The 13,791-nt window shown below is 37.2% G+C and overlaps 1 protein-coding gene across 2 annotated transcripts in view; it reads left to right on the top strand.

The window, feature by feature from the left end:
- The window catches only part of LOC124789403 (solute carrier family 22 member 7-like), a 169,097-nt gene that overhangs the window by 89,881 nt on the left and 65,425 nt on the right, over positions 1 to 13,791 (top strand). For both annotated transcript variants that reach the window (XM_047256746.1, XM_047256745.1), the window contains one exon: positions 4,250 to 4,418. In XM_047256746.1, the coding sequence (XP_047112702.1) occupies positions 4,250 to 4,418 (169 nt within the window). The remainder of the gene's footprint in view (positions 1 to 4,249; positions 4,419 to 13,791) is intronic.

The following is a 13,791-nucleotide window of genomic DNA, read 5'->3' as shown; positions in this document are numbered from 1 at the left end:
ACAAATTATTTTTCATCATACTGATTAAATGAATGATGATATTAATCTTTTTTATCAAGACGTGCAATAATTCAACTGAAGCTATTTTTGTATTTATTTACAAATTACGCTGTTTACTGTTTATTGTGGATCAAATAACTATCATCATTGTGCATGTAAGTATTTTGTTTAGATTTCGTCTACTTGCACAGCCATGTGGATATTTATTCTGATTAAGAAATCTCAATTAAAATACATTTTCAAGTTAAGAAGTATTTACCACAAGTGGGATATTATTTCTTTTGCTTTTTGGATAGCAGCTGGTAAAAGTATTTTGCCAGAAAGTGAAATACTCAGCATCCTGAAGAAGACATCAGACATAAGAGATTTGTCTGAGCACAACAGTGCTAATGTTGATTGTTCATTACAACAGCTGGTGAGTGACACAAAAGACTCATCATCAGAAGAAAGCAGTGATAAAGTAAGTTGCCCCAAAAGCAACAATGACTCTGAAACATTTCATGCTGTACCAAAATTTGTCAGTGAACCTGTCTCATGCTACATGATCACAATGTGTAATACCTAAAGAGTTCCATGAAGTGAATCCTCGGCCTTCTAAACTGATGACACATCAGAAGTGGTTATGGAGAGAGGAGGATTTTGATGAGAAGAGTTGGAGCTCTGACACCTACAGTGACAGACACACAGTGCTCGTAACACAGGCAACATAAATGAAGAGAGCTTGCCCAGCTACTGGGCTAAATAAATATTAATAGGCCATCGGGATATCAGATTAATATTCTATCCAGTATCAGACCATGGGAGGTCATGGACTATGTCCCTACCTGAAATGGGGAAGGGGGTAGGACACTGATTTGTGTGGATAATTGCAGAAAGATAGCAGAAATTGCAACACTAACAAATAAGATTTAGAAAATGTAATAGAGATGTATTTTGAAATCAGAACAGAATAAAATACTCTTAACTGCAGGCAACCTCTATTGGTGTAAACACATTCAAAAATCAACATGTAGAATGAGTATTGTTCTAGAACTAGCCGAGAATGCACTCGAGAGGAAATCCTGAACCATGAGAACTAGGTTTAAGCAACAAAGGGCTGTTGCAGACTTGATTAACTGTACCACATGGCTGGCACTGATGCTCTCCCATTGTATTGTGAAGCACTCAAAATCACCAAATGACCAAAATGGTGACCAAATCGGAACATCATAATTAATATGTGCCCATAGTAACAAACAGTTAAAGTTCACTGCAGCATGTTAGGTGAGCATTTATAGCAAAGCCATGGTTGTGGGGCACTTGTTGTTTCTTCCACGGAAATGCTGCTGAATGGAATGGTGCAGCAGCTTTCAGGGGTTTTGTTAGCAAGCTGGTGCTTCACACTAGTGTGCATTTGGCTGCAAAAAAGAAAACAGTTCTGCTGGTAGTAGCTCTCACCTGCTAGGCCACAGATGATGTTTCCTAACCTGGTGCAGCCTCAGCTATTGTAACACAAGGCTTTTCTGTATTTGTTTTTGTCAAGACCAAGACCAAGAACAAGAACATGATCCATTTAAACATTAATCTTTTCAATGCTCACCCCTGTACTGAACAGATTATTAATTCCTCTCAAAATGATGGCATCCGAAATCAGTTTCCAGATAGTGGTATCTGTATGTAAGGAAACATTATAATAATACTATGAAAAGGATAGTCTCTGCTGATTATATAGCAGAGATTCTGAGTCACAGATAGGCGCAAAAACTTTCTTCGGTCAACTAGGTTCGACAAAAAAATTTGTGTGCATACGTCTCTCTCTCTCTCTCTCTCTCTCTCTCTCTCTCTCTCTCTCTCCACACACACACACACACACACACACACACACACACACACAAAATAGTGTCACATTTGGATTTTTCATTGTTTGAAATATTCTAAGGTTTCTTTCCTTTCTGTAAATACTTTTGTGGTTGAATTTTTAGGTATTGCAAAATGAAATTGACATTCATATTATGGATGTTTCCAGCCTTCTGTGGCCATCCACACACTCATCACAGCATGTGGCATTGTTAGCAAAGTACTTAATATGATATTTCACAAGTTTTCTTTCTGCAGATGCTTGCAATATTGAGGTGACATGCATGTTTGTTTGTTATATGATTTTTTTAATATTTGGTGTACTTCATGTACTGGTATTTTTCCTTCAGATTCCAATGACGCAAAAAAAGTGCTATATGTTACCAGTCTCAATATTTTTCTGAAGATTTCTTTATTCCTGCATCAGGACTGACAAAAATGTAGGAATTAGCAAAAAATGATATGAATCATATGTTACTTAAGCATTTCAATGATTTCAAAGTAATGAGAAGATAGTTTTAGTACAATAGAAAGAGTGCAGTCAGTTCCTAATGGCATGTCACCGAGCGAGGTGGCGCAGTGGTTAAACACTGGACTCGCATTCGGGAGGACGGTTCAATCCCGCGTCCGGCCATCCTGATTTAGGTTTTCCGTGATTTCCCTAAATCGCTCCAGGCAAATGCCGGGATGGTTCCTTTCAAAGGACACGGTCGACTTCCTTCCCCATCCTTCCCTAATCCGATGAGACTGATAACCCTGCTGTCTGGTCTCCTTCCCCTAAACAACCCAACCCCCCTAATGGCATGTCCGTGTTCCAGAATTCACCCAGAACACAAGGTGGAGTGCTTCCCCAAAAAGGAAGAAAATACATGTGTAGCTAACATGTTCCTCTGCTGCACACAGACACAACCAATTGATAGGTGGGGTAAACATCTATGACATCTGCAGTGTCACTGTACTTGGTTTAGGACAAGGAAGTGGATTTTAAAAGTCAGCCCTGATGTAACCGTAGTCTACAAACCAAATTAAAATGAAATAAATAAATATAATCAGTGCTGGGAGGGATATACCAACAACATCAGCAACTTCTCTGATTGTGGGTTGGCAACTGTTCAAAATCATTTTTCACTTTTTCCATATCATCATCATCATCTAATGATGTGCTGGGATGTCCAGTGCTCTCTTCTTAAATGATTTCATGGCCTTCTTCGAAATGCTTATACCACTCATAAAACATTGTGTTACTCTTAGGAGGCTCACCAAATGCAATATTAAACATTTCTAAAACTTTGCTGCATTTTATTCTGTTTTTATACCAAAATTTAATACAAATTCTCTGGTTGATGTTTATACAAAAAAAGTAATTGCTGATATTACTAAGACACCCTTAACTTTTTGACTAAGCTTTTTGACAGCTCTCAACAGATTAAATATCAAACAAGATTAACTCTGCATAGATATTTTTCATTCATGTTCAAAACAACAATGAAAAAATTGGGTAAATCACACTAATACGGCGTGCAAAATAGTAAAATTCCTGTTACTTTTTTAACACACTTTATACATCGATTATCAAATTTCAGGGTACCTTCTGTAAAACAGAGCAGTGTGGAAGCTAAAGATCTTCAAAATGGCAATGGATTACAGAACATATAACCTATGTGTAGTACTTTATATATGTTATGGTATTTAATCAATTTACTACTATTATATTAAAAAAACATTTTATCATTATTAAAACTGGTCACATCTATGGCAGTTTAAGAATTAGAGTGATGACAAGTTATATTTGTGAGGAGGGGAGCAGTGGGGTGAAGACAGTGACAATCAGTGACCTGTGACCCACTCCATAAATGAACCCTGGATCCACCCATGCCTGAAGACCCTCCATCATGATGCCATTTACAGTAGAAAATGTGTGTATTAATGAATGATAAAAATCTATAATTTAATCTGTCTGGGGAAGCATACTTTCTATATCCTGTTACTTTTACTACATAAGTATTTGTTTACTTTACAATGTATTCTTCTTTCTATATTAATTTATACAAAAAGAATTTCTGTACTCTCGGAAACCATTGCAAAACATCTTGCTCATTAATAGAGAAAATATGTTAACACTAAAATATAATGACGCCTTACACAATATTTGTAATAAAATTCTCAAATTCATGAAACATTTAGTGCCACACTCAAATACAGCAAATTTACATTGACTTCGTTAAAACTGTCACACAACTTGTCAGATCTTCAGTATGTTTGACTTCCACATGGAGAACCTGAGTTTCTGTGTCAGTAGTGTGACGGGACTTTACTTGCAAGGAGTATCTGAAAAGATATCTGAGATAACAACAGAGGCACTTGTTTCATAAAGAGGTATTTCATAAAATATTTTCCTTTTTTTTGTTTTCAGGAATTGAGCTGACAGATGTGAGACATCGTTCAACTGTCAACTTCTTGTCATTTTTCAGTTACTGTATAGGAACCATAGCTATGGCACTATTAGCCTGGGTGCTTAGGAACTGGGTCCACTTTATCCTGGCAGCAACTCTCCCATTATTTGTTCCCATATTTCTTATTAGGTAAGTTATAATCTATGATAAGAATGAAAGTAATGTACAGTTCAAGGTATTTGTATGGTTTTGAGGCTGATGACTGAAAAACAGGAGTAGGAGTAGGTAGTAGTTTATTCATCCAACAACAATGTACATTGTATGGATTTCGTCAAATAACATAGTATAACAAAAATAAGATAATTGTGTACAGTTTCTTACATAATACAGTGGTTCACTGTACCCATGACAATATTTTTGGGCAATACAGCTTTGATTACTGTAATAATATAAAATTATGAGAAGGATCTTCCACATGAAATACATTACAAGTAAATAATTGATTTAACACTTTTGTTTTGGGCCTTTTACATGAAATACATTATGAGTAAATAATTGATTTAATGTTTTTGTTCAGAAAAATTAACATTGAGGCTGTGGCAAGCATTTGATTTATGGTACTACTAACATATAGTAAATGAATGTAGTTACTTGCTACAAGATTACTGCAGATATTCATTTATACTATAATAGCAGTTAGTCATTAAGAATTTAAATATTGCTTCCTTGAATGTAGACAATGTTTTTATTTCTGTTAGCTGAGTTGTAAGTTTGTTGTACAAAGTAGTACCCTGAATGTTGGTTTGTTTTTGTGTTAAAGCCTTGTTTACTCTTTTTATGTAGATGCCATTGCACATTCTTGAATTGTAGGAATGAAGATCTGAGTTGGTTTTATATTTATCAATATGCATTTTTATATTAACAACACTTTTTTTTTTATATAGAGGCATGGTAAGTTTAGAATATTTAGGTGTTGAAATAACTGTTTGGAAGGTGTTAGCCTTGTACTGTTTGAAATTATTCTAATAGCTCATTTTTGTAAGGTGAAGATGGTTTTCATGTTTGCCTTATTATGACTACAGAAGGTTAGGCAGTAGGTGATAGCAGAATGGATGTAAGCAAAGAAGACAGTTCTGCTACACTCTCCACTAAACACAGTACTAATTATGCATAATGCAAATCAAACAGAGCTTAAATTGTTATTGAGGTAGAGAATGTGGGCTTTCCAGTCTAAATTTTCATCAATTTACACACCTAAGAATTTTGTGGCCGCTACCATTTCAATTTGTTTATTTTGAATTTTGAGGTTCGCATCAGGATGAGACTTTGTTTTCCTGTAATGTATATAATTAGTTTTTGAAATATTTAAGGTTAGCCTGTTCTGTTCAAACCAGTTTTGTATTTATTGCAAAACTCTGGTTGCAGATGTTGGCAATACCCTATTTTTGTGTGTTACAACAATATTTGTGTCATCAGCAAACAAAGTTATGTGCGTACCACTGATACGGATCTTAAGAGAGGTCCTAAAATGCTGCCCTGATGTACTCAGATTGGTGCAGTTTGCATTTCCGATCTGTACACAATGCTTTGGTTTCTATTGTTTGCTGAGGTAATTTCTACTACCTGTTTTCTATTGTGGAGATATGGCTGAAACCATTTTAATGCAACTCCTTGTATACCTATAGCTTCTAGTTTGTCTAGGAAGATATCATGATCAACAATATCAAATGCCTTTGATAAGTCAAAGTTTATTCCTACTGTACTGTTATTTCTGTCAAGTCCTATTACAATGCTTTTGATGAACTGGGTAATTGTAAACCATCTTGGTTTACAGACAAGAGATTAAATATTTCGAGGTAAATTGTAATTATATTTTTCATGTCAGTCTCTATTATTTTTGAAAACACAGATAACAAAGCTATTGGTCTATAGTTTCCCACTTCATATATATTACCCTTTTTGTACAATGGTTTCATTTTTGAAATTTTTAATCTTTGTGGGAATGCTACTTCTGTTAATGATATGCTTAAGATATGTGAGAGTGGTTCTGCTATGACACTAGCACATTTAATTATGACTGAACCTGGTACCTCATCAATTCCAGAGGGCATTTTATTCTTCATTGTTTTTATTATCTTAAGAACTTTTAATTTATTTGTGGGACATAGCAATATTGAGTTACCACTTTGCTCTCTTTGAACTGTGCTACTATTACTAGCAAAATTTTTACTCGGATTGACTGGAATGTTTATGAAATAGTTCTTTATGTAATTTGCTAGAGTTCTGGTACCATTTCGGAGTAACACACCATGATCATCTTTTAATACAATGTCGTCTTGCTTTTTAACACTTTTGTTTGTTTCCTCTTTTACTATATTCCATATTGATTTCGACTTGTTTGCTGTCTCTACGATTACTTTGTCATTGTGCATTGTCTTGGCTGTTTTAATTACTTTCTTATAAATTTTCTTATATGTCTTAACATATTCTGCAAAGTGTTCATCTTGGTTGTCTTTTCTCAGTTGATTGAGAAGCTTTAGCTTTTTACTGGATATTCTGATAGCAGGTATTATCTACTGGCAGCTGTTTCTTGACATGACATTAATTCTTGTCAGTTTTACTGAAAAACACAACTGAAATATGGACATGAAAGTATTATAAAATGCATTGAATGATTCATCAGCTTATGATTTTGAGTATACATCTTCCCAGGTTTCTTTTACTAATGACTGAATAAAAATATTAACCTTTTCTGCGTAGAAGCGCCTTTTATATTCCCACTTGTATTTAACTACCTCAGGTACAGAAGAATTTATGCATGTTACTAGTGTGTTGTGGTCTGAAAGACCTAAGTTTACATTTTGTGCCGCAGTAACATCACTTTTGATATTTGTAAAGATATTATCTAATAGGAATGAAGATGACCATTATTCTAGTGGGGTCCATGAAGAGTCGTTTCATGTGAAAGCTGTTTAGGATACTCAAAAGCTGTCTTTTTTCTTCATTTTCAATTAACAGTTTGATCTTAAAATACCCACTTAAGTAGTTCACTTCATTGTTATACTGCTTCAAAGTTTGAAAAAATATGTTTTTGTCACCTAGTGGTGACCTGTACATTGACTTGACAATTAGATTTTTACACTTTTCAGATTTTAGCTCTATGGCACATGATTCAAAATGTTTCTCGATATTTAGATGATATGTTTCTGATGTAACCTTATACTGCAGCCCAGCCCTAGTGTATATACATACCCCACCATTTTTACAAACACTGTGGAAATAATTAGATGCTAATTCAAAATTGCTTATATTTAATACTTAATTCACTGACCCTGTATCACTGTTCTGATAGACAAATACAGGAGATATCTACAAAGTTGTTTATGGCCAGTTCTAATTACAACACTTTATTCTTGAGACACTGAATGTTTTGACTCACTATCTTGAAAGTTTTGTAAGTATTTTTTGTTTTGTCAGTACGTGGTGAAGTGCTGCTTTGTTGCTGATTTTTGACACTTACGTGCAATTTTTCAGGCTGGTTTGTCACAATCTCTTCTTTTTCTTTGTTTGGTGCCATAAAAAAATCATCACTAAGTGAAGCAGCTGTATCTATACTTTGGATCTTCCTCATGCAGTGTTGATCAGCTGCTACTGTTGTTGGAAGTTCATTGGCTGCTGCTGTTTGTGCTGTCGGTGACATAGTTTCTTGTACAGTGACTGTGTTTACTTTTTTTACCGACACTGTTTCTGCTGGAGGTGGGGCTGCTGCTGTAATTGATGTTGGTTTTTCCTCAGATACTGATGGTTTTGCTGCTGTTGATTTAGGTTTAGTTGTTACTGCTGTTTCATCTTCTGTTGTTGTTGTTGTTGTTGGTGGTGGTGGTGGTGGTGGTGGTGGTGGTGGTAATACTGCTGCTGTCATTTGTGTTGTACTTGCTAAAACTGGCTTTGGTGAGTTTACTGATACTGCTGTTTGTGTTGCAGGTGCATCTTGATTTATTCCAGTAATTTCTGGGTCACAATTTCCTTCCTTAGACTGTTCAAGTGAAGGCCATGTGATGTGTGAAACCTGCACCCAATGTCACTAATATCATTGGAATAAAAGTTTTTGAATTGCTTGCATATATCAGAAAGGAGGTCATTGGCAGCTCTGATTTCCTTGTTTACACAAGACCAATGTGGAAAATTATAGCGGTGGGGAATTGTCACAAAGAGATAACTCTATAATTTCTTTACAATGGATAGCATTCATTATTTCTGAAATGGGTGCTCCTGGCCTGACAAAGCTCATTGTTGAGATGATAAAAATTTGCATGCCGTCCAGGATAGAAAGAAATCTATGTTCAGGAATTGATAGTCAGGTCTATTTTTTTTTTTTTTTTTTTTTTTTAAAGGAGGAACAATAGGCTGAGAGTAAAAAAGAAAAAGTGAAGGCGACAAGTGAAGAAATCTAAAAATAAAATCTCAAATATCTTAAAACAGTACCATCAAAAAGACTAAGAGTATGGAATATTAAAAGGAAGTAGTTACAAGAATGGCTTTGGAAAAGAGCAGGCAATAAAATGAATGAAGAAAGTATTGCAAAACATGACCAGGTGAATGCAGAAACCAGTGTATATGTCGGTGACATAGTGATCATCACTGAAGTTCAAATTACTCTTACACTCTTTGGGGTGAACTTAAGTATCTAAATGGTCAATATATTTAAACAAGCAGACTGGTACCTAATGTTTCATTTGTAATCATACTCACCATGATGATATTAGTTGTGTTAATTCAGACTATTTTGTCTATCGGTGTTAGCTTAAGAGTGATAATGTATTGTTATAATGTTGGAGGAGTCAGTTCTTAAGTTGTTGGACACTTTCACAATGGCAATATGGAACATGATGGCCATTTACATGCACAAGGCATACTGAAATCCAAAGTATTGAGTTGAAAGCAAGCAGCAATGTGGTGAAAGACAGCCAGTAATGTTGTCACAAGTAAAATTGCATAGACCACTACAGCTAAATGAAAAAGAAGTAAAAGTCTTAACACTTCTACCAAAACTAAGCACATTCCAGATGCCCATATGTGTCTGAATAAGAATTCTTTCCCAACAGCTTGTTCATTAATTGCTCCTGGAGCACTAAAGTACATTTATCTGCTGGTGTGCTTAAATTTCTGAAAACAGTTCACCACAACCAAATGGTTAGTATTACTGATTTTGACAAACTGCAAAGTAAAAATTTTGCCCATATCATTTGTCGTAAGCTGGTGGGGGCCACAACATACTTCTGTGAATCCTTCAATCAAATAGAAAGTGATGTGGGATTTTTCAGGTCTACAGACTCCTCGACATGCAAGTGGCTTTGTGCAAGGAAATAAGTCAGTGACAGGATCTAGACGAGGTGTATAAGGTCTCTGTAGTAGGAGACAATGCAGAAAGACTCAGGTGTCAGGTTAGGGAGATAGAAATAAAGAAATGAGCTTCTGGGTTGGTACCTTGGTCTGATTTTATAGCTTCTTCCCAAGTTTACATGAACATGTTGAAGATCAGACACTGGATCATAATTTTCAATGAGCATAGAGTGTAGGTGAGGCTTATTAGGTGATTAAATTACTAGAACAAGTAGCCTACTTGGCCTATCACTTTCATTTGAATCATGAAAAGGAGACAGTTTCTTATTGCTCTAATCAAACCCTCTGGTTCCATTAAGTCATACTGTAAGTAACAATAGGTACAAGTAAGCCATGATAGACTAACTGTTCACAGTCCAGAGGTATGTACAGGCAAGAATGAAAGTCACTCTTAGTGTACAAGCTTAACTGAACGGATTCTTTCACTCAGATAATTTTCTGCTGTTGGCTGACAGATACCTGAGGCTTGTCTGCCAGCAGGAACTCTCAAACTGTTGAACTCTGCTCTGTTGGTCAACTTGTGCCCTCTTTTATGTTGTGTTGCAGGGGAGGGGGGGGGGGGGGTGTTTGCTTATAGGTGGTACGTAACTGTGTCACATTTTCCCCCACAATTTGCAATCAGCCAGCTTGAAATTGGCAGTTTCTTAAATTTGCCACCTCATATTGGTCTGGCGATAGTGTTAAGCACTGTACGTCCCCATCTAGGTTTCTGGGCTCAAGGCTCATTAATTTTTTTTCTTTCTCTCTTTTGTCTTTTTTTCTCAATCCATTCATGGTTTGGTCATTAAATCTATATCTACTTCTAGTTCAGTTCCTGTCATTCCGTAGTTTTCATAGGTAGTAGGTTACAGTTATTTTAATGTTTGTAGACATTTATTTTGCAAAAATGTTTTAGTTTTGTTTTGAATAAATTCCATTTTGTGTTCTTATGATGACTGGCAATTTGCTGAAGTTCTACTGCATAAGCTACTAGATTAGTGCTCCTACAGGAAAGGAATGTAGGAGTAGAGGTATCAACATGAGTAAATTTGGTCTTATGAAGATTATATGTGAGAAGAGCAGATAAAAGAATATTACCACTTTCATATAACACTTGTACAATGAACAAGGGTGACCACCTGTCATGTGATACATTTTGTGGGCACATCCAAGCTGATGGTGCAATGGGACCTTATCAAGTAGTGGTTAAGCTAGTGAGAAAAAGTAGACAAGATGATGATGGACCACATGAATTTACAATATACTAAAGATTCAAAGAAGAGGAAATGGGGGAGTTCATGTGGCAAGCCCCCATGACTTACTCTTTGTTCAGAGCAAGATAGAGGTAATCTGGCAATGTCTCCCCAGAAATACTGGAGTACTTCACATGTAGCAATGATGGGACGAGGTGAGGAAGGTTAAAAAGTGTCAGCAGTTACCAAAGACTAGTCAAAATGAATAAGGCATTGTAGTGACAGGAGGAGACAACAGGGAATATGACAACATAGTGGATGGTAGACAATGGGAGGTTAAGTTGCAACATTACCCACTACAACTGAGTTGAGATGCACAGATGTGTGCCAAGCTCCTGGGGACGATTATATTTATAGCATGGTAAAATAAAGTGTAAATGCCAACAGCTTTCACCAGTGTTCTCAGAAATGCCGCTATTTGTAAGGTGAATACCATAACTGTCTGAAATAAATTATTGCTTGGGCGATATTCACCCCTCCCCCTCACCATTTTATGAAATGAACAGTTTCAAACAAATAATCCCTAAATAATATGGAAGTAGTACATGCAAGCAGCATACAAACTGACCAGCTTCCCCCTAAGGAATTAAGAGACAATAAGCACTCCATAAGGATGTGAATATCGAAAGCCATAAGAAATTCACATGGTGACTTCAACGATATTTTTTAGTCAAATGGTTGGGGAAAAACTTATCTATGAGCCTTCCTAAAACTGCTTAATGTGCTTATGATAGTATAACTGCCCAGAAGATAACTGATACTTAATTTGCTTTGTTAGATAGTTGCCATTAACAGACATAACAGCTTGTAGCAACAGTATTGTGTTCAAATGTATGTTGGCACTATCTCTTCGTGATATTATTGAATGGTTTTGAAATGGAAAAATTAGCGCATATTATACAGTTTTCTGTATTTAGTCAGAGACGGTATTATTTCATTATATCAGAAAAAGTATTACTAGTATGGTACATGTATTATATAAGTAATAAATGCCATGTTATTTACAGACCTGTGAAATGGGTCACCTGCACTCCAGTAACTGGTATTTTGTGGCATTCAGTTTTAGATTCTGGTTATAAAATACATGTGTGTGTGTGTGTGTGTGGGTGTGTGTGTGTGTGTGACTTCCTGCAAATGAATATGAAGAAGTTCTAAAGAGAGCTGCCTGAAATCTATTACAAAATATGGTCATCAAACCCATAATTCTATGAGAAGTTCAGCATGAACTAACAAAAATATGGAAAGAGCAGATCATCACTTACTACATGGAAGAGGCATTGAGACACTCGAGAACAGAACACTCATGGTGCTGGTGCCTGTAATTGTATCCAACAAGAGCAGCAATTTTCTGTGGTGTTTGGTGAAGTGAGGAGGGGGTGTGGGGTGTGGAGAAGAAGAGATGGCAGGGTTGTGGTGGTGGAAGATGACCTGCCGCCCATGGAAGCATGCAGGGTCTTGTTGAGGGCTGGATGTGGGTGGTGTTCAACAGGGAGTACGGAAGGGGATAAATAGATGGAGGAAAGGGACTAGTGAAGGCTGAGGCAAGGGAGGTTCTGGGAATGAAGACAGTGCTGTAGGAGAGTTCAAATCTGTGCATTTCAGAAGAGCTGGTATTGCTGGGAAGAATTCAGAAGGCACAGTCTGTGAAACAGACATAAAGTGAAGCATATTGTTTGGTAGCATGTTCAGCAGCTAGATGGTCAATCTACCTCTTCGCTGCAGTTCAGCAGTGGCCATTTGTGCAGGCAGTCAGTTGTTAGTTGTCATTTCCATGTAGAAAGTGGCACAGTATTTGCATGCTTAGTTTGTAAATCATATCACTGCTTTCACAGGTAGCCCTGCCTTTGACAAGGTAAGAGATGCCTGTGACGGGAGTGGTATAGATGGTAGTGAGAGGATGTATGGTACAACTCTTGCATTCAGGCCTGTTTCAGGGAAATGTGTCATAAAACAGAGGTTTGGGAGCAGGGATGCTGTAGGAATGCCCAAGATATTATTCTATGGGCTATTGAGTACCACTATAAGAGAGGTAGGGAGGATGGGGGGAGGTTATTCCTCTCTTCAGGGCATGAAACTCTAGTGGAGAATGTGATTGTTGCTCCTGTCCTGGGTAGTACTGAGTCATGCTTTGTGGCTAGACAGTTGAGTTTGGGAAAGAGGTATGTGAGAGAGGGACAAGTCATGTGAGATCTGTTTCTGGACAAGATTGGGATGGTAATTTCAGTCTGTGAAAGACCAGTTGGACCTTCGACAGAATTGGCAAGAGACTGCTTGTCAATACAACTAAGATAAACAAGAGTGGCTAGCCCATATGGAAGGGTCTTGTTGGCAAGAAACTGGTGGCAGCTGTTGAACTGGTTGTGTTGTTACTGATGGGTAGATTTGATGTGGACAGAGATACTGATGTAGTTATCTCTGAGGTGGATGCCAACATTAAGATAGATAGGTCATTGGTTTGTCAGATGTCCACCTACAAACCCCGCTACAGTAACACAACTCCAGAAATCTAGCAGGATCTTGTCTCCCCTCAAAACCTGCGGTCCATCCCAGAACCTCTCCAAGCCCCCCCCCCCCCCCCCCCTCTCCATCCTCCATCTCTCTCCCCCTCAGCATCATGCTCATAACTGTCAATGCCACCTCCTACTACCCTTACATCTGCTGCACCCATGGCTTTGCTGCTGTTGAACACTACCTTCCCCAGTGCCTGACTGACTCCAAACCTACAACCTCCTTTCCAGTCACCACCACTAATTATATTCTCACCCCCAATGACTTCTTCTTTGAAGACATCACCTACAACTGTATCCACAATGAGCATCTGCATGGCATAGTCCCATACCAGTCTATTTGTGGGCCATCTGTAGGCATCCTTCCTAACAACCCAGAATCTGAAACCAATCATCTGGTTCAGATTCATTGATGACATC

The sequence above is a fragment of the Schistocerca piceifrons genome, chromosome 3, assembly GCF_021461385.2.
Source record: "Schistocerca piceifrons isolate TAMUIC-IGC-003096 chromosome 3, iqSchPice1.1, whole genome shotgun sequence".
Lineage (NCBI taxonomy): Eukaryota > Metazoa > Arthropoda > Insecta > Orthoptera > Acrididae > Schistocerca > Schistocerca piceifrons.
Note: the sequence above shows the minus strand (reverse complement) of the source record. Positions and strands in the feature narration are given on the sequence as shown.